Consider the following 24,298-nt stretch of genomic DNA (forward strand, 5'->3'; position numbering starts at 1 on the left):
ACATGAAAATCCCACAGCTCACATCACATTCAATGGTGGAAGAATGAAAGCTTTCCCTCTAAGATCTGGAACAAGGCAAGGTTGCCTGCTTTCATCACTTCTTTTCAACACAGTATGGGAAGTTCTAGCCAGAGCAATTAGGCAAGAAAAAGAAAAGGCATCCAAATTGGAAAGGAAGAAGAAAACATTTCTGTTTGAAGATGATATGATCTTAAATATAAAAAACCCTAAAGACTCCAGACGAAAAAACCTGTTAGAACTAGTAAGTAAATTCAACAAAGTAGAACACAAAGCACACAAAAATCCTATACACTAACAATCAACAATCTGAAAAAGAAATTTTACAAAACAATTCCATTTACAAATAGCATCAAAAACAATAAAACACTTAGGAATCAATTTAACCAACGGGGTAAAAGACTTGCACAATGAAAACTATAGAACATTGTTGGAAGAAAATAAAGAAGACAAATAAATGTAAAGACAGCTTATGTTCATGGATTAGAAGACTTAATATTGTTAAGGTGTCAACACTAACCAAAGAAAACTTCAATGCAATCCTTATCAAAATCCCAATGTCTTTGCTTTTTTTTTTTTTCCGCAGAAATAGAAAAACCCGTTCTGAAGTTCAATGGAATCTCAAAAGGACCCTGAAAAGCCAAAACAATCTCAAAAAAGAACAAAGTTGGAGGACTCACATTTCCTGATTTCAAAATTTAGTAAAAGCTACAGCAGTCAAAACAGTGTGGTGCTGGAATAAACACAGACATACAGAAAAACAGAACAGAAAGGCCAGGAATCAACCTTCACATATATGGTCAAATAGTTTTTGACAAGGGTGCCAAGACCACTAAACAAATGGTGCTGGCAAAACTGGATATCCACTTGCAAAAGAATGAAGTTGAACCCTTACTAAAACCATTTACAAAAATTAACTGAAAATGAATCCAAGGTCTAAACGTAAGAGCTAAAGCTATGACATGCTTAGGAAATACACAGAATGGGAGAAAATATTTGCAAATGACATATCTGATGGGGATTAATATCCAGAATATACAGAGAACTTCTAAAGCTCAACAAAAAACAACCTGATTAAAAAATGGGCAAAGGGGCTTCCCTGGTGGCGCAGTGGTTGAGAGTCCGCCTGCTGATGCAGGGGACATGGGTTCGTGCCCTGGTCCGGGAAGATCCCACATGCCGCGGAGCGGCTGGGCGCGTGAGCCATGGCTGCTGAGCCTGCGCGTCCGGAGCTGTGCTCCGCAATGGGAGAGGCCACAACAGTGAGAGGCCCGTGTACCGCAAAAAAAAAAAAAAAAAAAAAAAAGGGCAAAGGATTGTAATAGACATTTGTTCTAAGATATAAAAAATGGTCAATAAGTGCATGAAAAGATGCTTAACATCATGAATCATTAGAGAAATACAAACCACAATGAGATACCATTTCATACTAATTAGGATGGCATCACACACACACACACACACACACAGAGTAACAACTGTTGGTATGGATGTGGAAAAACTGGAACCCATGTGCTCTATCAGTGAGAACGTAAAGTGGTACATTCACTGTGGAAAACAGTATGGCAACATCTCAAAAAAACCCACAGAATTATCATTTGATTCAACAATTCTAATTCTGAATATATACACAAAAGAACTGAAAGCAAGAACTTGAACAGATATTTGTACCCTCATGTTCACAGCATCATTCACAATAGCTGAAAGGTGGCAACAACTCAAATGTCCATGAACCACACGTATACACAAAATATGGTAATACATAAAATGCAGTATTATTCAGTCTTAAAAAGAAATGAGGGCTTCCCTGGTGGCGCAGTGGTTGAGAGTCCGTCTGCCGATGCAGGGGACATGGGTTTGTGCCCCGGTCCGGGAAGATCCCACATGCCACAGAGCGGCTAGGCCCGTGAGCCATGGCCGCTGAGCCTGCGCGTCTGGAGCCTGTGCTCCGCAATGGGAGAGGCCACAACAGTGAGAGGCCTGCGCACCACAAAAAAAAAAAAAAAAAAAGTTTGTGGGGATGGGGATGGATCGTGGTGATGGCTGCACAGCAAGAAGTGTACTTAACACCACTAAGATATACACCTAAAATGGTCAACTTTGTTATGTCTTATTTGACCATAATTAAAAAAAAAAACCCTAAACAAAACATATTAAGCAAATCAACAAAACACAGTTACTTTTCAAAAATGGAAAAGAAAAAGTAATGGGAGTTTTCAAGTTAAAAGGTGATAGAAATGAAAGAAAGTAGGTATCAGAAATCAGGGATTAATTGGTGAGCAGTACTGTACTGCTAATTTCTAAACATTCTCATTTAATGCTGTGAATAGATGGTAACAAATGTGGAAAGTCTCTAGGAGAATATATTCAAGAAGCTAATGGAAATACAAAACATTTAGTGATCAGAGACCTACAGGCAAGCCACCTCAAGAAATAGTAAGAATTGCACTCTTTGGTAATTGAGATCTTTATATCAAAATTTTAGGAATCAGTTTTACTTTTAATCAAAACATTTAGAAAACTTACAAGGCAGATTTTCCAGTGCGGGGATCTATATAGGTGGTTGTTCTTCTATTGTGGTCCACAAAATATGGAATTCCATCTACTGTGAACCTCATTTCCCAGCCTTCAGGTAAGGGCTTTTCATTTAATTGACTATATGAAACACAGAAACATATATAAACAAATAAAAAATGTTAAAGAATTCCTTGTTTGCCAAGTACAGAAACTAAAAATACCCATACAGGCGGTAGAAATCTTCTAGAAAACCATTTAGTCCAGTATTTTCCGGCTGTTTACTAAAATCCTTCAAGCATGTTAAACATGTCAACAGGTCCATCAACCACCAGTCTTCTTCCATCTACTTTGCCTGTATTCCCTACCTGCCTAAACATCTCATAGTAACCAAGTTCTCCCAATTCTGCCTTAGAAGTCTTCATGTTCATCACTGTTTTCAATCACCAGCACCAACCATCCTTACTCTGGCTTTATTCATCTCTCTTTTAAACTTTCATAACAGCAGTCTAACTGGTTTTGCTGCCTCTAGTCTCACTCTGGTCCTATACTCATATTTCACATTGCTGACAGAGTACTAAAACGGAGATCTGAACAAATTCGTTCTCTTCTAAAAGTGATCTCACTATTCACCACTAACCAATTATAAGACCTAAAGTCCTCCATTTGGCCCTCACTGTCTCGATACTCTACCCTCTATGTTTCCTTTCAGTTTTACGTCTGCACTCTACCTCCAACTCCTTTCCATGAACCCTGTGTAGTGTACGCCTACTCACCATTTCCCTAAACAAGACACGGTCTGTCAAACCTCCAAGTGAAGCCTTTCGCCTTGTCCAGAATCTCTATTATTCCTGTTAAGGCAACTCAAATGTTCTTAATGGAGTATTCCTACCCACTTCCTTAATACCTATCTTTAGGTATTATTTTATTATTTGCTTAATCTCTCTAAACTTCAGTGTTCCAAGTTTCATCCATATTTTCCAGTTCATTTTTCTCTATTCTACAGTTTCATTTTTCTCATCTGGTGGGTTTGGTGAGAAGGCAGGCAAAGCAATGGAAATGTTCAAGTTCACATCAGAAAGGAAGAAAAGGAAAGGTTAGAGGCATTTAATCTCACTGTTTTAGAGAGCCACTACTGCTGACAGGAGTGTCACTTTCCTCAAGTGTACTTCAGAAGAACAAAAGGCTTAGAACCATTGCCTAGAACAGTACTTTGTGAACTATGTCAAAAAGCTAAGAACATTTAACTATATTTACAGAACTAAATACAAATGTCAGACAAAACAGACTACTAAAAATTTAAGAAGATAACACTTCTCATTTGTTGTAATCATATTTGCAAGATGGGCTCAGTAACAAGTTGTTTTCTTGAAAACAAATTGGATAGAACTGGGTCATTTGTATTATTTATAAAAATATGATTCGGACTTTAGGTCTGAAACTTTAAAGGTCCAAGGGGGAACAAAAAATGGTAGCAATTTACAGAAAGGTGACATGGTCTATTCTATCCTTAGTGATAGAATTTTAAAGAGAAATCAGAAATGTTACTTATAAAATTCTTAATTATTCCTTTTTAAGAAATTGAAAATACTTGTTAAATACCATAACTCCATAAAATGTTGTGATTTGCTGGCACCCAGAAATAGATTTTAAATTTAAAGCACACCTTTAAAATAGAGGTTCTTAAAACCCTGACCTATGGTAGATGTGAAGATTTAATCATGCCCAAAGAGAGGTCAGACCTCTGCCCTCAGCTACTGGGAGATGATCTCTAGGCCTCTGGAATGTCCTGCCTGTCAAGTGTATCTTTGTTTGCTTAGGGGATTCGAACACCAGACCGTCAATCCTGTGATTTATGAGGGAGGCTTTGGAATATGCCATATCAGCTCTAACCTCTGGAGTAACTAGACACTATAGGTATTAGCCCAAACTGTGGGGAAGAGCTGGAAACTAAAGGTTAGCTATGCAGGCAGTACATGATGGAGCCCCAGTAAAAACTCTGGATACTAGAGACTAGGGTGAGATTCCCTGGTTGGCAATACTCAACACATACTGTTCCACATCAATTCTGGGCATTTGGAATCCTCTAAGATTCTGCTCTATACATCTCTTCCTTCTGTTGGTTCTAGTTTGTATCCTTTCCCTGTAATAAAGGATGCTGTGAGTATAAGAGGTTTCAGAGAGTTCTAGTCTCTCTAGTGAGTTATTGAACCTGAAAGTGGTTGGGTAAATTTGTAGTCAGTCAGTCTGAAGTGAGAGTAGTCTTGGAGACCTCCCAGCTTGTGCCTGATGTCTTAAGTGAGGACAATTTTGTGGGGACTGTGCCTTCTGACTATATAGCTTACCAAATTCCCTGCAGAATGGAACCCTTTGGAAATCTGATAAACACATAGCATTACATACTGCTATGGGCTGAACTGTGTCAACCCACAAATTATTCTGCTGAAATCCTAACCCTCAGTACCTCAGAATGCAACCTTATTTGGAAACAGGGTTATTAAAGATGTAATTAGATGAGATCATGCTGGAATAAGGTGGGCCATTAATCCAGTATGATCAATGTCCTTATTAAAGGGGGAAATTTGGACCTTGAGACATGCATACAGGAAGAATGCCACTGGAGGTACGCTGCACAAGCCAAGGAACTATCAAAGATAGAAGAGAGACCTGGAACACATCCTTTCCTAGTGCCTTCAGAGGGAGCATAGCTCTGCTGACAACTTGACCTTGAACTTCTATCTAGCTTCCTAAAATATGTATAAGACAAGTTTCTGTTGTTTAAGTCACTCAGTTTGTGGTACTTTGTTAAAGCAGCTCTAGCAAACTAATACATACACTATCACATAATGTTATAAAGAAAAACAATTACATATACATAATAAATATTAAAAAGCCAAACTTATAATAAATAATGTATCTCTTTAGTGGCTTATTAACTAGCAAGTTCTTATAATGATGTGTGTAAACAATATATTGAGATATCTGCAACAACTGCAGAAAGATATTAAAAACCTGTGATTTCTACTGGTGGCAAAGTCCTAGGCATTGTTAGTTCTAATATTATGGTTGTGGCCTCAATCATAATGGAAAGAACACTCAGTTTCAGGTAAAGGTTACTGAAAATGAATATGTATTTTTCCCCTCTAAGTCATATACTCCCTGAATTCCAGAGATGTCAGGTTGCAAAACCCCACTTCAGAATTAGTAATCTGGTCTTAGTAACAAACAGGTATTTTTTGGGGGAAAACACACACACACACACACACACACACGTACGTATGGTCTTAGTAACAAACAGGTATTTTTTGGGGGGAAACACACATACACACACGCACACACGCACACACACACACGTATTTGTATATACCAGCGAGGTTTTTTTCCCCCCTGTACTCTCAAGAAACCCACATTCATTATATGGAAGTAATACTGTAATTTTTTCTCTTTCTTAAGTATATGGGTAATTAAGGCCTTTGGGGAAAGAATATGTAGGTTTGATCTTTTTCATAACTGAGTTGGAAATAGGGTACAATCTTTAAGAAGTTATCTATACACTAATAACTGCAAGTTCTTACCCTTGATTTCTGGGGTCTTCCCATTGTGTAATACGAGTATTGTGGTTGACAAAATATACTCTACCATTGCTGTCCGTTCTCTTCTCTTTAAAACAAACGAAAAAAGGCAAAGCATTAGAGTTGGCATAGTCTCCTTCTTCAAATTAAAATAAGATGAGCTGATTTTGCCCCTTTCTCGCTGCTCTGTTGATTTTGTAGTTTTAAAATCACAACTTTAAAGATTTAATTTATTCTCTCACTATTAAATCCACATACTTACTCAAGTTATAAAATATCATTTTATCCTAGAACAGGGGTCCCCAACCCCTGGGTCCTCAGCCTGTTAGGAAGAGGTGAGCAGAGGGTGAGCAAGTGAAGCTTCGTCTGCTGCTCCCCATTGCTTGCTGGCTCGCATGACCGCATGAACCATTCCCCACCACCACCACCACCCATGCCCCCACCTTGGAAAAACTGTCTTCCACAAAACCGGTCCCTGGTGCTTTCCTAGAAACTAAATAGACATAATTCACAATGTACTGCCCATAGGACCGTTCTGTTCAATCCAACCAGCAGCAAGAATAATTAACTGTTTTAACTCTGCATATGTGACCTCATTTTAACCTTAAAAGTCCCACAGAGTAGGAAGTTTTCGTTTATCTTGAAGATATGGTAACTCAGACAGGCTTAGTGATCTGCCCCAAATTTCAGAATTAAGTAGCAGCTAGAGGGTGGAAACTGACATCTGAATTCAGAGATTTTTTTCATATCACACCATCTCATTTCTTAAAATACAATGGGGGGATATAACTTAATTGTTTCTTTGCTATATGCTAGGCATTATTCAACTAGAAAAGACACTGTTTCAAAATATATCCTGTTTCTTAATACAACCAGTTTCCAAATCCTAAATATCTATAGTAACTTTTTACACAAGGGTTGGGCAGAAGGGCTCGGCTCTTTAAGTTACTGTATCTGAAGCAGCTGCTTGTTTACCCACCTGCCTCTTGCTTTAGAATTCTCCTTGTTTTCTTATACCCATTCTACACAATTTGCCCCGCTTCTCTGGGATTTCTCATTAAGGTTTACAAGATGTGTGGATATTATTTTCTCTTTCAATAACCAAATAGTTTTGAAATGTTAATATTAATACTAGTTCTGTTGTCTTGAACTATTGACTTCTCTGCTCCATTACAAATTAATTCTTCAAAAGAACGGTCTCTTCCGGTGTCTGAATCTTTTAAATTTGGCAAAGATGTCTAAAAATGAAAACTGAAGTATTCAATAGTATGAAATGGATTCCCACATTTTACAAAGCACGGTTATCTTAAAATTAGCAATTTTCAAAAAAAAAAAAATTTAAGCTTAACTCCATGGTGATAAAGCCAATTTTTATTTCCTATGGTTTGAAAGTTCATATGTTTTTCAAACAACATTTATTTAGATCCTTTGGATCTTTCTTTAAGCAAGATATTGCAGATGAGTGTTAGGCCAAATTATATAGCCTCGTAAAGTTAGTGTTTGGTAACTTTTAACTTATCTCCAGGACTGACTCCATGATCGCAAGTAGCAGTGATGATACTGGGGGCAGGGGGTAGGGGTTGGGGTAGAGGTGGCACAGAAGGGATATATTGGCATCATGAATCTGCTCCTGACATCTCAGGTAGTTTCTATACCAGCTGAGCTAAAATGGAAATAGAACTTCCAGAGTGTATAATATACAGAAAATGGACTCTGCATCTTCTGACACATCCTGAATAATAAAAATGGCTTTGCCGGTCATGGAACCTTGAGTGTGGAAACATGTAACCAACTTTAAGAGCTGTCTCTGAGGCAAAAAGAAGCACCCACACAGTGCTACACAGTTGTAGCTACATAATAACAAAATAAGTTAATGTTCTTGGCAGTCAAATTTAAATTTTTAAATACACTTACAGAATTAATAAATTTCTTGTGTGCAAGTAATTTTTAACTAACTTTTATAATCTAAAATTAATATCCTAAGTGCATAGTTGAGTGTATATTCACCTTTTAACTGCCACGTAAGTTCAGATTTCAGGGCCAGATATTCTCTCTTCAAAAAGCTAACATGAACAGAGTCACTGCCTGGGTTCTCCAATGGTTCTGAAGTCTGAGCACCCTGCCAACCACATCAGAGCTGGTGAGTTACTGACCTCAGCTAAGGACACCCTCTTCTTATCCATGGTCAGTGTTTACTGAATGGTGGCATGAAGCTAGGGATGGCATGGAGATATTCCTTTTTCTTTCTTTTCAGATGAACAGATTTAAGGCTTTGGTGTAGTTTTGCCTTATTCCTGAACTTTTTTTGTGTGCTTTGGTTTTATCATTTTAAATGTCTTTTTAAAAAAAAAAATATTTATTTATTTAGACTGCACTGGGTCTTAGTTGTGGCACACAGGATCTTCACTGCAGCGTGCAGGCTCTTTAGTTGTGGCATGCGGACTTCTTAGTTACGGCATGCAAACTCTCAGCTGCGGCATGCATGTGGGATCTAGTTTCCTGACCAGGGATCAAACCCGGGCCCCCTACACTGGGAGCACAGAGACTTACCCACTGGACCACCAAGAAGTCCCTCATTTTTAACTGTCTTAACCAAGCAGATTTTTTTCAGTGAAAAACATCTGTTTGACATTTTAAATATTTAGTTTGTGCACTTAGATTATAGCTCACACACTTTGTAGTTGTGATTTTACTAGGTAGCCTTTCTAAATAAAAGCTTAAAAACATTTTTAAAACAAAAACAAAAAACCAACAAAACAAAAAAAAAAGCTAACATGAGGTAAGATAAAGTTAATAGAAAACTTATTTCTATGTTTGTTCTAAGTATATAGTACTGATAAAAGCATTTCTTGGAAGAGGCTGTGAAAACCAAAATTTCAAAGGTGATGCGCTTGCAAACTGAAGGCTCACCTGCTTAGTGAGAAGTACTGTGACTACAGAGCTGATTTCTTACTTCGTTCAAAAAACCACATGATAAACAATTTCTAAATAACTGAACACCAAGCCTGAACGCACATCAAACCACTTCCTGACTTGATGAATAAAGCACTGAAAAACAGAAGCTTCCTGTTGTTCTATGTATTTTTTCATAGCAACTCTGAAAATGAGAAAATAGCTTTATACTTGATGGGTAAACCCGCTATACAAAGCCCTATTAGACTATATCGTTGAACCAAAAGTATTCTTTGTTCTCCAGCCTCTATAGTTTGCAGGTGTTAAAAATTCTTCACTGTCAGCTTGTAAGGTAGTAATGTCTAGTCCTAGCATACAGAAGTCTGAAAGGGTGAAGAAGCTGGATTTAAAAATACACGGTGTCACAAAAATAATGCTAACAATTTTAGAACATCAACACAGGCTGTAAACTGGGATTTTATTTCCTGGATCAATGCTGAGGGTCTATTGGGTGGTTCTCATTTGTGATAGTACCAGTGTGGTCACTGGCTCAACAAATAATGCATATGCCCCAAAGGCAGAGAATCATAAAGCAGTGATCAGTCTGAATAATAGAATGATCGTGAACTCATTTAAAAAGGGGGAGGGGTTGCACTTCAACTTCAGGAGTGTGAAACCTAAAAATAAGCAGAATGTAAAATAACCAAGGCAAAATTCTGATAACATACATAAGCTGGAATTGGGTCTCTTGAGGCAGTATTTTATGGAGGTGTTGTTGGCTAAAGTAAAAATGAGAAATACTGATGTTGAAGATAATAATAAATACAGAAGACAAGGACCAGATTTGCAGGAAAAGCTTTAGAAATAAAGGCAACATAGCCTGCAATTCATGCTTCTATGAGCGAGAAACAATTTTTCTTAACAGCTGCCATGGAGAAGGAGCAAAATAGTTTGTGTTTCTAACAAAAGCCAATCAGGTCATGGTTTTTCTGCACTAAAATTAAGAGGATGAATACATGACCTACAGGTATATCATTTCTCCTCTGTAACACAAACATAAAACAACTCTAGAAATAAAGCTGAGAAGACCATCCAGGTCTGGGAATGCAACCAAGCAGGTCTAGTTCAATATGCCTCAAAAGAACAACATCCCTTCTTCTGAAGTACTTCATACCAATAATAAACTGTCCATTACAAGGCTCCCACAGATCCAAAAGACTCCTTACTAAACTACCAGACACTGGTAAAGACAGAAATTCACAACTTTCATATGCCTTCCCTTTGCTACAAGCTAGTGACAATAATAGTTATAACTATGAACTATTATATTTTTTTACTTCTTTGACTCCTAGGAATGCTAGGGATAAATATCTTTAAGGGCAATGGGGTAACTGAAAAGCAGGCTTACACAGCCAGTATCATTTATTGCCCAGATTCATGCGACCTTGACATCAATTTTTCCCCTCCATTCCTAAATGAAGTAATGCTAGAGCAATCTATCTTAGAAACTGATGTTTCCCAACAAGACTAGAAATATCACTTTCTGAAATATCTGCAGCTCTTGAAGATAAAACTTAAACTGGTTCCATAAATGGCTTTACTTTGCTGTTTTGCACTTTCTATATTCTCTTTCTCTCCCGTGCAAAACTGTTTCTATATTGCCGTGTTTACTCCGGAAACTTGCTACAGCTCTATGACTTATATAATGGATATAAAATAATCTGGTAGGGCAGGCTCATCTTAAAGTCTATAAAAAGTTTTAATAACTAAGATACTTGATAACAGAGCATGCTCATGCAGGACACAAAGTCACCACCCCAATATGTTCCCCCTTCCACTGTTCTTTCAGATAACATCAACTCAATCAACCTCTGAACTATGTTTTCGAAGCACCAATACAATCAAAATAATCTTTAAAGCTTTTTATTTTGAAATAAGTATTACAGCATACTGCAAAAATTGTTCAAAGAATCTCATATACCCCCTTCAACCAGTTTCCTCCAATGGTGACATTTTATGTAGCTATAGCACAATATCAAAATCAGAAAATTGACATTGGTACATTACTGTTGACTACAAACTTTATTCAATTTTCACTAATTTTTAAAGTTTGAATTCATTTTTGTAAATATATAGTGCTATGCACTTTTATTCCATGTACAGATCTGTGTAATCACAACCATGGTCAAGATATAGAACTGTTCCACCACTACATACGAACCACTTACGTTACCTCCTATATTTGTAACCACCTACCAGTGGCTCTGTCTCCTGGCAACTACTAATCTATTTCTCATCTCTATAGTTTTGTCATTTCAAGAATGTTATATACATTGAATAACACAGTATACAATATTTTGAAATGGATTTTTTTCACTAAGCATAATGCCCCTTGAGGTCCATCCAGATTTTCATGTGTATCATAATCCATTTCTTCTTATGCTGAGTGGGCAAAATATTTTTATATTTTAGAAGAGTAACTTAGAACTTTTGGGGAATTAAATACCTATTTGGCACTCTGAATTAAACCAACACACCCCAAAAGCTTTCCAGATATTCACTCAAGCAAGCGCAAGGTATATCATCCATCCATAAATACCTAATTGTTGAAATAACTGAATTCAATTTAAAAATCCATGTGACTTACCCCATCCAGGTGGCAGGGGACCCAGGGGATCAAATTCTTTATTTTGTGATGTAGCAAACAAGTCTTGATTCTAAAAAGAACAACCCCCAAAATGGTGAAATAATGAACAACTTAAACAGATAACTTGAGAGCAGGCTTATGAATTCTGATATGCCTTTCCCTGGCCATGTGCAACATAACATACTCTTACAGAGTTCACATCTTAGAGAAGTATGACACAGTCAAGAATAAAAGCCAATGCACTCTCATGAAGAAAAAAACTTTGTCAACATTATTTAACATTTGAAACTATTTGAAATTCAAATATTACAAGTAATTTTACACCCAAATGACCATTTTTTCCCCTTCTTTAGCTCCAAATCAGTAAATTAGAGAAATACATAAATCCCCCAAGAGTCACTTATAAATAACAGTACTCAGAGTCATCAGCTGGTTAAGAAAAATTTTGTATTTGTAACTCAAAAATAGAGTATCATATACAGGACATGGTATATACAAAGAATTGCGAGAAGAGAGTTGGGGGAGCAGGAAGAACAGGCTGTCAGATGAGTAAAAGAAAAGAATTCCAGTTGGAAGGAGCTGACAAGCCTAGAACTGTATAGAAAATTTCTTAAATTTGTTTGAAATTATCACATTGGTGGAGAGAGAGGTTTGGTTAGATAAAAGGAAAGTAGGAGTAAACCACTGGAAAAAGAGAAGCAGAAGTCATACTGAGTAGTGTGAAGAGGTAATGACTATGTTTTAGTTTAAATGTATAATGAAGTGGGGGATACTTCGTGGTCTTTCAGTAAGATGTGGTTAAGCCCTTTCTCCTTTAAGTAAGATAAGGCAAATAAATAATAGACTAACTGCTTCAAAAAAAATTATGGAAAAAAAACTCACAAGTAAAATAAGACAGTGCACCCCATATACCCAGCAACAAGAGTCAACAATTACCAAAACTGCCACATTTCTTTATTTTTCTTCCATATTCTTTGCTGAAGCAAAAAAAAAAAATCAGTCATCATTTCACTCCTATGTATTTTAGTATGCCTTTCTAAAATTTGTGAACATTTTCTTACACAACCACAATATCATTATCACACCTAGCAAAGAATCTATGTTAATTTTATCATCTAATATACAATCCCTAATTAAATGCCTCTGGTTGCTTACTGGGTCAAATCAGAATCCAAACAAAGTCATCATACTGCATTTGGTTTAGTCTCTAAAGTCTAAATTTATAGCAGTTTCCCCCACTGTCAGTCTTTCCCGGCCCAACCCCCGCCCCCATGTCAATGACTTATTACAGCAACTAGGTTAACTGACTGAAAAAGTTTTAAAAGCATATGAGAGATATTCCATTTCTCATTTAAAAGCTCTTGGAAGACAGACCTGTCAAGCAGTGGCCTTGCTCCTCCTGACAGACACAATAATGAAAACAGGGTAACCAAGGAGAAACACTACACAAGGTTTGAACCCTGGTTACAGAACAGGTCGGAGTAGTCTGGCATATGACAATCTGTTTTGATAATTTTCTAAGATCCAAGCCTATCCCACAGGCTCTCCCTGGACAGATAAGGTGGGGGGTACAGGCACAATGAAGCCATGGGCCAGAGCCATTACACAGCGATCCATCATCCATTCTGAGGTTAAAAATGCTAGGTGTATGAGCATCTACTGCCCCGTAACCACGGTCAGAACAAAGACCACTGCATCTACCCAATAAACAGACTTTTATCAGCAACACCCCACCACTTTTTTTTTTTTTTTTTTTTTTTGCAGTACGCGGGCCTCTCACTGCCGTGGCCTCTCCCGTTGCTGAGCACAGGCTCCGGACGCGCAGGCCCAGCAGCCATGGCTCACGGGCCCCAGCCACTCTGCGGCATGTGGGATCCTCCCGGACCGGGGCACGAACCCGTGTCCCCTGCATCGGCAGGCGGACTCTCAACCATTGAGCCACCAGGGAAGCCCCACCCGGGAAGCCCCACCCCACCACTTTTTAAGTAGCTGGTATTAAGAATGTTCAATTCAGTTCATAACTAAAATAGGCTGTTTAAGTTCTTTATAATTTAGAACCACTCTATAACAAGAGCAAAGAGTAAGAATTTGGATAGAAGAAGAAAAAAAGAAAATGGTTGATGAGTAAAAGCTGCAATTCTAGAAAAGTTCCAAAGACTCTGAGTATTTAATTGGTCAAGTTTACAATAAAGCAATACACACTGTAGGTGCTCCAAGAATCTGTTAAATCTGTCTTTAAAAATAGTGTTTTTAAAGGTCATGTACTAGGACTTCCCTGGTGGCACAGTGGTTGAGAGTCTGCCTGCCAATGCAGGGGACACGGGTTCGTGCCCCGGTCCGGGAAGATCCCACATGCCGCGGAGCGGCTGGGCCCGTGAGCCATGGCCGCTGAGCCTGCACGTCCAGAGTCCTTGCTCCACAACGGGAGAGACCACAACAGTGAGAGGCCCGAGTCCAGCAAAAAAAAAAAAAGATCATGTACTAGACATACAGATGGCCAACAGGCACATGAAAAGATGCTCAACATCACTAATCAAAACCACAATGAGATATCACCTCACACCCATCAGAATGGTTATCATTGAAAACATCACAAAACAAATGTTGGTGAGGATGTAAAGAAAAAGGGAATCCTGCACACTATTGGTAGAAATGTAAATTGGTGCAGCTACTTTGGAATACGGTATGGAAGTTCCTCAAAACACTAAAAGCAGGGACTTCCCTGGTGGTCCAGTGGTTAAGACTTCTTCGTGCTTCCACTGCAGGGGGCACGGGTTCAATCCCTGCTCAGGGAACTAAGATCCTGCATGCCACATGGTGCAGCCAAAAAAAAAAGGGGACTAAAAATAGAACTACCACATGATCCAGCAATTCCACTCCTGGATGTATATATCTGAAGAAAACAAAAACACTAATTCAAAAAGATACATGCACCACCATGTTCATAGCAGCTTTATTTACAATAGCCAAGAAAGATATGGAAGTAAAAAAAGTATCCATCAACAGATGAATGGCTAAAGAATATGTGGTATATATACACAATGGAATACTACTCGGCCAAAAAAAAGGACATTTTGCCATTTGCAACAACATGGATGAACCTGGAGGGTATTATGCTTAGTGAAATAAGTCAGAGAAAGACTAATACTGTATGTTATCACTTATATATGGAATCTAAAAACTAAAACAAATGAATGAACAAAATAGAAAAAGACTCACAGATATAGAGAACTAGTAGTTACCAGCGGGAAGAGGGAAAGGGGGAGAGGCAAGATAGGGGTAGGGGATTAAGAGGTACAAACTACTTACTACATACAAAATAAATAAGCTACAACGAATATATTGTATAGCACAGGGAATATAGTCACTATTTTATAATAACTTTAAATGGAATATCTATAAAAATTTGAATAACTATGTTGTATACCTATATACATTGAATAACTATATTGTAAACCAACTATACTTCAATGAAAATAAAAATAAAATAAAAGATCATATATTATAGGGGCTTCCCTGGTGGTGCAGTGGTTAAGAATCCGCCTGCCAATGCAGGGGACACGGGTTCAAGCCCTGGTCTGGGAAGATCCCACATGCCACGGAGCAACTAAGCCCGTGTGCCACAACTACTGAGCCTGTGCTCTAGAGCCCGCGAGCCACAACTACTGAAGCCCGTGTGCCACAACTACTGAAGCCACCACAATGAGAAGCCCATGCACTGCAACAAAGAATAGCCCCCGCTCTCAGCAACTAGAGAAAACCTGTGTGCAGCAGCAAAGACCCAATGCAGCCAAAAATTAAATAAATGAATAAATAAATAAATGTATTAAAAAAAAGATCATGTATTATAAAAGTGAGATAAAGGGCACATTTGCAGTTGTGGATATGAGGGAGAGAAAAGATGAAAACTAACATTTCTATGTAACCAGTATGTGCCAAACATATTAGGAACTTTATTTTACAGAATCCTCAAAAAAAAAAAAACCCTCTGAGGTAATTTTATATATGGATCTATTGTATAGATAAAGTAAATGAGTCTTGATGAGGTTAAGTAACTTACTCAAAGTCATACAGAGAAAGTAACTGTAGAACCAGGATTTGAACCCAGATGTATCCGACTCCAAAGCCCATGCTCTTTCCACTGGACACCTATGTGGAAACTAGCTTTTAAGAAGGCAGGCAAGCTAGGTATTCAAACCTAAAAGAAATTTAGCCAGGCATACCAAAGGTGATTATAATTTAGAAAGAAAGGAAGACGTAAAACAGCATTGTAGAAAATAAAACGAAAACGGTAAAGTAGACGAGACAAAAATTAATTTCACCTCTAAAACCACTGGGAAGGGGAAGATAGTGACAGCTATTTTCTGCTGTGACAGAAGGTGGCAAGAAAAACTGTTGCGTGAAAGCAAGTTATTTTAGTCATAACCAGGTAGTGAAGGGAAAGCTGCTGATAAAGGTGTATTTATCTACATCAGTGAGTGACTGTTATGATGATGAGGTCCAAGAAACAGAAATATGGAGAAAAAGCAAAAAAAGGTAATGCCTAGTGAGAATAGGAATTTACTCTTATGGATTCTAACAGGGATGATACTGATGGTAGTAGAAGAGAAGAGATGGCAACGGAGAGGGTCAGCTTCTCTTGAACTCTTGGAGAGTTGGTTTATGTAAAATTTAAACCATTTCCAGAAATGAGATGTTTTGATACCAAAGATAATATGGTTTTAAAGCCATAATAATATATTTAACATCATCCTATAAGGAATCAAATTTCTTTAGTCTCCCACAGCACCAAATAATTATTGCATAAATTTTACGTTTATATGTTATAAAATGATTCAGTTGCATCATTAGTTCACTACAATTGAGTCAGGTGCTATTAGACCCAAGCCATCTAATGTTCTGCTAAGTTAGGCAGTATTAAATTCAGAACTGTTTTCTTTTTAAACTGCTTGGATTTATTTTTACTATTCTTTCATAAATGAATTTTAAGTCGTCCTAACTTCTTTTTTATTTTCGACAGTAACAAAGCAAAGGAGTTTGAACTTCCGGAATTTTTAAAAAGAAAAGAATAAATCACCTACACAGAATACCGGAAACAAGGTCTAAAAATAATAATCTATCAACAGCAACAACTGGGTTGCCATCCTACTTGTACTTTCTTTTTAGTGCTTTACATTTCATATGCAAGAAAAGGTTAAAAATCAAACATTCATTAAGTTTATAATGCAAGTACATATGCTCACCCCATAAATGAACCTCTGGTTAAATTGCTGCATAGCTCCTTGAAGCTGACTACGTTGGAGCTGCCACTGTTCATAGTTCCGGACGGATTCCAGTGTTGGCCTCTGCCACGTCGTTGTTCTTGTGAAATGGTCAACATAATAAATACGTCCCATGTTGTCAACCCGCCGTTCCCAGCTAAATCAGGACAAAAACAACTGGATTCAACAGATACTCATGAAACAGGTAAGAATTAAACAGGACTTCATTTTAGCCCTGGTACAGGTTTGGTAAGATTTTCCCTTGCAATACTACTTTTGATTTACCTGAAGTATTTTATATATATATATATATATATATATATATATATATATATATATATATATAATTTTTTTTTTTTTGGTGCGGTATGAGGGCCTCTCACTGCTGTGGCCTCTCCCGTTGCGGAGCACAGGCTCCGGATGCGCAGGCTCAGCGGCCATGGCTCATGGGCCCAGCTGCTCTGCGGCATGTGGGACCTTCCCGGACCGGGGCATGAACCTGTGTCCCCTGCATCGGCAGGCGGACTCTCAACCACTGCGCCACCAGGGAAGCCCTATTTTATATATTTTTAAATGGTCTATAAGTGAACTTAAGAGGAATGTGTGTAAAAATTTCTTTCTTAAAAGTTAAGGTGTATCAGTCAGGTTTTTAAAACAGAATGTATCTTACTGATTAAGTCTCAAACAACCATTAAGACAAAACCTCCCATTTTCTTTCTTTCAAATGTTCTTTTGACTGTTGCAATCCTAATAGGGACAGAAACATACACACACACACAGAAGCGGGGGGAGAGAGGGTGTTTTTCACAGATGTCAGAAAAAGCACTTTTTCACAAGAATACAACTATCTTATTTACCATTTCAACTGGGTACATAACTTATCAAGTAAACATTGATAAAATAACTTGGTTATGTCTACCTGGTTGATTATTTAGGGTTATTATGCCTACTAGTCTAATATTATAAATACAGAATTGGTTCCAGAACACTCCTCAGATACTCAAGTCCCTCATATAAAATGGCATAGTATTTGCACATAACCAGGCACATCATCCAGTATACTTTAATCATCTCTAGATTACTTGTAATACCTAATACAATGTAAATGCTACGTAAATAGCTGTCAATAAAATGTTATGTAAATAGTTGCCAGGGCTTGGGAAATTCAATTTTCAAAATTCAAAATTTTGTCTTTTGAAACATCTTGGAATTTCCCCCCCAATATTGGAGCGCCAACTGTAGTAAAATAATAAATACCATTTATATATCAAAAAAGTTTTTCTTCCTTTGCATTATTTCTTTAGGATAAATTTCCTGGAAAGGGTTACTAAGGGTATGGGTATTATTATGGTTATATATACTTTCTGTGAGGGTTGTAACTAATTCATACTACCACTAGCAACGTTATGAGGTAAAGTTCCTCTACAGTCTCACCAACACTGTACTTTTTAGGTGTGTATTTAAGATTACTAGCAAGATTAAATATTTCCCCATATTTGCTACTGACTTCCCTCAAATGAAAATATTTTTTATTCCAATTATTTTATATAATATAAATGTTAAATGCTTAACACATTCTATTAATATATCCTCATTTTATTATTATTAATATTTTCCCAACTATCTTGCAATGACTTCACTATTATATATTAGCTTTTTATAATATGAACTTCACCATATATAGGATAGGGGCTATAATTCTTATACAGTTAAAAAAAAAAAAAGCTAATCTTAAAACCCTGCAGTTTGAGCCAGGTAAAAGTTCACAAAGGAAACGGAATCTTTCTTTAGGTCAGAAATGAGTGAAAATAAAAGTCATTCATCATGGTCAATCAATTCCCTGACTCTCTTCTTTTTAGTCTACACCTGTCATAAAACAAAATAGAGAGAGACAAGATCGACAGAAGAGGAAAAGTAGGAAGGTAGGGAAGATTTTTGTATAGATACAATCTATAGTTCTGAATAAATACTTTTTTTCTTCTTCAATACAGACACTTACCCAGGAGGTAGAGGTTCTGGTCTATCCCACGTTGTTCTTTTTTCAATATGATCTACATAGTAAACTCGTCCATGCTGGTCCACTCTCTGCTCCCAACTTAAACATAAAATTAAAAAGCTGATATGCTACATGTACGAATAGCCTGGTTTTTTAATCTTGTCTTTGTCTTCTTCTCTTATATGACAATATTACAGAGCTGAGACAAACAAGCATGTCAGTATATAAAGCAGATACCAAAAGAATTTAGGAATAAAGTCAAGAAATGTTATACTGAGGGTGACACACAGTGGATGAGATTTCTCCTGCAGAAGTATCTGCTTTAGGAGATGTCTTATATTTCTAAAGAGGCTTAAAGCAATGCATTCAGGATACAAAAACTGTCTCAATCTGATCAGGGTATACATAGGACTTGAGTGGAAAAGAAAACTGTAATTATTGTTATGAAATCTGATGAAAGACTGAGCTGTTAACTGAAGGGCAAAGGACAGTTCTGGTACTAGAAACACTGAAATCAAAGAATAAGACTCTTTCAGATGTGCTCCTGCACAGTACCAAGGACAAAGGCAATATGAGTATTCCAGTCTCTTTGGTAGGTTTATCCCCAAAGTAAAAAAGACAGGAATAAACCAACAGAGTTTAGAAGAACCAGTCACTTCTAAGAGCACCCACTCTGTTGGAATAAACCAACAAAGTTTAGAAGAACCAATCACTTCTTATCCCTTGCACAAATAATTTTCTAATCTGGCTTCCCATGTAGGCTTTCAAAAAGGAAAATGGCCTAACTACCCACATAAGTAATACAGTCTCTTTAGCAATTAAACTCCTCATCATGAGAGTTTTTAAATTTATCACTTAGTCAATTAATTTCTGTTTAGCATTCTGAGCTCTGGATTAATTTGAATGACACAAAATATGTGTGTGTGTGTGTGTGTGTGTGTGTGTGGTGTGTATAACTATCAGAGTATTATTAATTTAAAAAATAATCAGTAGAGATTTACATGAGATTGATTTGTAATCCTCTCAGTTTCCTAAATCATTATTACTCTGCTATGAATTTATAATGGTAAAAAAATTAAGTGATTTTCCCCCCTTCAAAAGAAAAGACAATCTGGGACTATTTTATTACTTGGTCTTGGTGAACTTTCTATGGCTCAGAGTCCTTCAATAAAAAAAGTTTTTTTTTTCTTTCACTTTGCTCCGGAAATGAGGGAGAAATTTCAAATGTGGCAAAGCTTTTTTGTTCAGTTTGACTCTAGACACCCCCCAACACACTATACAGAGTTATAAGACAGTTTTTTAAAGAATGGAGTTCAGTACTATTTCCCTTATTAATATGTATATGCAGAAGTCTAAAGAAAACATGTTAACCAAAAGCAATTACTCACCCGGGTGGGAGGGGAGCTTGAGGTACAGGATTTAGTGGCCTAGGGCCTGAACCTCCAGATATAGTAAGAGGAATTATTAATCCAGACGTTGCTCCTTCAGATGTATTTGAATTTGTATTCGTTGGTGGCAGAGAGCCTGTACTAGAGCCATCACTTTCAGAAGTGGCAGATGGTGAGCCATTGACAGATGCTTTAAGATTTGAGGAAAACAGAAAAACAATTTTCAGAAATATAAATTCAGGAGAGAATTTTAACTTAAAATAAAAAGGTAGATGATAAATATAAAATTTAAGATATGGATATGCAGATGAAAATTACTTAAGTAAGATAAATAATGGGAAATAGCCAATGGTCCCACTTAATAGGCTTGTTTACAACTTTTTTTTTTTTTTTGGCGATACTTGGGCCTCTCACCGTTGTGGCCTCTCCTGTCGTGGAGCACAGGCTCCGGACGCGCAGGCCCAGCGGCCATGGCTCACGGTCCCAGCTGCTCCGTGGCATGTGGGATCTTCCCGGACCGGGGCACGAACCCGTGTCCCCTGCATCGGCAGGCGGACTCTCAACCACTGCGCCACCAGGGAAGCCCATTGTTTACAACTTTTAAGGTTCCATTTACTCCATGTCTCATTATTAATTACAAGGCACATACAGATGCTGATTTCTTGATGCCACAGGAAATAACTTTTAGAACAGAAAAGTGTTGGTATCCCTGCATATAAGTTCATTTAGTAATTTTCCAGGTCCTTAAAACTGTCTTTCCTATGAACGCCTACAGATCCAAGACTAATTTTTGGCGTTACCTATAATATGGAAGATCTGACGGATAATAACTATTTTTAAGAATATCACTGCGGGAATTCCCTGGCTGTCCAATGGTTAGGACTCCGTGCTTTCACTGCCAAGAGCCTGGGTTCGGTCCCTGCTTGGGGAACTAAGATGCTGCAAGCCTTGCAGTGTGGCCAAAAAAAAAAAAAAAAAAGAATATTATTGCTTGAGTACATCACATCTTCAAGAAATACTTGTTGACAAAACAATTCCTGGAGGAAGTCACTAATATTATGACAAAGTAGTATATGATCTTAAAGACTGGGAATATACTATGAACACAATTATCTACAGAAAAAAAGGGGGAAGATATATATTTAAACACAATGTCATTTAATAAAATGATTTGTGGACAACCAATTTACTTTTCTAATATTATTTGGATTATTTTACATTTCCTGTTCACATACTAACAGAGGGAAGTAAAAAGAGATTAAAAGATTTGTACTGGCTAATCAGGAAAAATAAATATTCTAACTGTAAATGTTTATATTTTTACTATATGAAATGTTTACTTGTGTGATTTTTGCTTTAAAATCTGAATATCATTTAGCATTGTTGGGTTATTTGCTATTTACTGATTGTCTTTTTAAAGGATATAATGAGATATATCCTTGACCAGATCCTTGACTCTATGAAATGCTTATGTCCACAGTTACAAACCCTGACAGAAAGTTGCAATCTTATCTGTATTGCCTCTACTTTTTATAGTACACATGTGATTTCCCTTTTTTTTTTTTTTTAATTTTTGCTGCACTGTGCAGCTTACAGGATTCTCAGTTCCCTGAATCCGGGCCACGGCAGTGAAAGCCCAGAATCCTAACTACTAGGCCATCAGCGAACTCCCAGCACACACGATTTTCATTCTCAGTAGAGCACCTGCCTCAATAACTTCACACCTGGCAGAAAAACTTGGGGAACAGGTACATCTTGATTAACTACAGAAAAATCATTCTTGGCCAAAATCTTAAATGTAAAAATTCAGCTAGAAAACCAACCTAAAAGGGTCTCTTAACACTTACCTGAGGATCAATTCCCAAAAAGAATTTTATAATCATGGTACTGAGACCTACATCCCTAGTGTATGGCTAGAATACACACCTGGTCTACGTGGGGTAGGTGGAGGTGGTCGTGAAGGTCTTGGAGGCCTAGAAGGTTTAAAACCGCCATTTGAGAGTGATGGAGAATTGTTCCCATTGACCCTCCTATTTTCACCAGACCCTGCATCCTCAGGGTGGTCTGATCCATTTGTGTTCGCTCTGGGTAAGATGGCCGGGAACAGAAGGGAAAAAGAATGCTCTTTGAATTTAACAAAAAAAACAACAGGAAGACCAAAACTTAAAGTTTCAGGAGCTTGAGAAAACCTTCCTAATTTCTAGCCAGCCTTATCAAATACATAAACAGCTCTTATGGTAGTCTTACATATAGTGCCTCAGAGCCCATGTAGAAATATGTGAGGGGTTACTCAATGGCACAGAAGTACTTAGGGGACCAATCAGAACTATTAGGTGTGCTGGTTCAGATTTCAAATAACTCTTCAGAGGCCCTGTGTAAGTAGAAATGGAGTCAAATTCTCAAAATTCCAAATGCCTTAGAAAGGGCACTATTTTATCACAAGCACAGATAACTTAATCATCATTTTCTTGGTTTCCACTGGCTCTTAATATTATTTAGGTATGGGGCAAAGCTGACTGTTCCACAACAGGAGAAAGAAGTACACTTATTTCCCAGGAATAGGTGCTCTCTCCCCATCCCAGCAAATGGTATACAAAATGTTAAAGGTAATTGATCTAGAAGAGAGGTGCCCACAGACCTTTTTAAAGGAACTATCATTTCTTCAAAGCAATGACATCAATTGGAGAGAAAGGGGGAAGAACACTAACAGGAATGTCAGATACAAAGTTACTGTCAGTTAAACACAGGTGATTCCTTTTCCCAGGAGAGTCTAGTCATTGACTAGAAATAGAAAGCAAAGCATGAGTTAGTAAGTTTGGAGATGCTAGTCACTGACTAGAAATAGCAAAGCATGAGTTAGCTAGTTTGGAGATGCCTCGGCTAAAGCCCTGATATCTACTACCTGGTAACTGGAAACCACTACTCAGTATTAATCCATACTCCTGGACCTCACAACAAGCCTGAATAAAATCTGATAGATTGAAGAAACTAAAATAGAGGCAGTACCATTAAATCATTTTCATACTATGTTTCCCAGAAGTCAAAGTGTGGCATTTGGACCAGAAGCAAGCACAATACACAGGAGCTTGTTAGAAATGCACAATCTTGGACTCCACTCCCAACCCACTATATCAGAAATAGCATTTTAACAAGATCTCCAGATGATGTGTGTGAACAGCAGGGCATGACAAATACTGCTTTGTGGGGTTCCTCAAATGCTTATTCTGAATAAACGGAAAAGCTCAGTAACAGGCAGTCAGCACCTGGTTAGTGCCGACCACCTGCAAGAAGACCAAGCAACCCCAGAATATGAAGGGAATGCAGCAAAAGTCAGCTTTGACACTGCTCCCCTTCCCCTAGGTGAAGAGTCATATACCCCCCTTTGAGTCGTAGAACTCTGAGACTCTGCGTATTTCCTCTCTATACTATTTTAAGAGGTGATTAATTAGCTTGAAAAAAAGATTCCTGATGCTTTTAAAAAGACAAACAACTGGTAGAATGGACCAAAAATGGGAAATTGAGGTTTCGAGCTCCAACTCTGCCATTGACAAGTTATATGACCAAAGAAAAGTTATTTAATCTCTCTGTACCTCAAAAGTGCATTTACCTGGATTAAATGATTCCTTAAAACCTTCCCAGCTATAATGTTCAACTAAATTACACTTCCACTGCTGGCCACGTTTTAGGGATATGTGAGGGAAGGGGAACATTCAGGGCATGAGGTAAATCTGCTATGACAAACAGAGGTACAGAAGAAACTGGATTCCAAAAATGTTATGCTCTGTTGTTGAAGATTAACATTTTGGAGATTTTTTTTTTTTTTTTGCGGTACACGGGCCTCTCACTGTTGTGGCCTCTCCCGTTGCAGAGCACAGGCTCCGGACGCGCAGGCCCAGCGGCCATGGCTCACGGGCCCAGCCGCTCCGCGGCATGTGGGATCTTCCCAGACCGGGGCACGAACCCGCGTTCCCTGCATCGACAGGCAGACTCTCAACCACTGCGCCACCAGG

General features: G+C 37.8%; 2 protein-coding genes across 3 annotated transcripts in view; one reads left to right on the top strand and one right to left on the bottom strand.

The window, feature by feature from the left end:
* PIGU (phosphatidylinositol glycan anchor biosynthesis class U) overlaps positions 1 to 24,298 on the top strand; it is a 240,873-nt gene that overhangs the window by 168,669 nt on the left and 47,906 nt on the right. The window lies entirely within an intron of this gene.
* Positions 1 to 24,298, bottom strand: part of ITCH (itchy E3 ubiquitin protein ligase) — a 123,713-nt gene that overhangs the window by 26,104 nt on the left and 73,311 nt on the right. For both annotated transcript variants that reach the window (XM_082644639.1, XM_082644640.1), the window contains 7 exons: positions 22,215 to 22,372; positions 20,289 to 20,478; positions 18,904 to 18,999; positions 16,887 to 17,061; positions 11,644 to 11,713; positions 6,108 to 6,192; positions 2,545 to 2,673 (listed from right to left, as the gene is read on the bottom strand). In XM_082644639.1, the coding sequence (XP_082500765.1) occupies positions 2,545 to 2,673; positions 6,108 to 6,192; positions 11,644 to 11,713; positions 16,887 to 17,061; positions 18,904 to 18,999; positions 20,289 to 20,478; positions 22,215 to 22,372 (903 nt within the window). The remainder of the gene's footprint in view (positions 1 to 2,544; positions 2,674 to 6,107; positions 6,193 to 11,643; positions 11,714 to 16,886; positions 17,062 to 18,903; positions 19,000 to 20,288; positions 20,479 to 22,214; positions 22,373 to 24,298) is intronic.

The sequence above is a fragment of the Mesoplodon mirus genome (genome assembly GCF_964341445.2).
Source record: "Mesoplodon mirus genome assembly, chromosome: 15".
Taxonomy (NCBI): Eukaryota; Metazoa; Chordata; class Mammalia; order Artiodactyla; family Ziphiidae; genus Mesoplodon; species Mesoplodon mirus.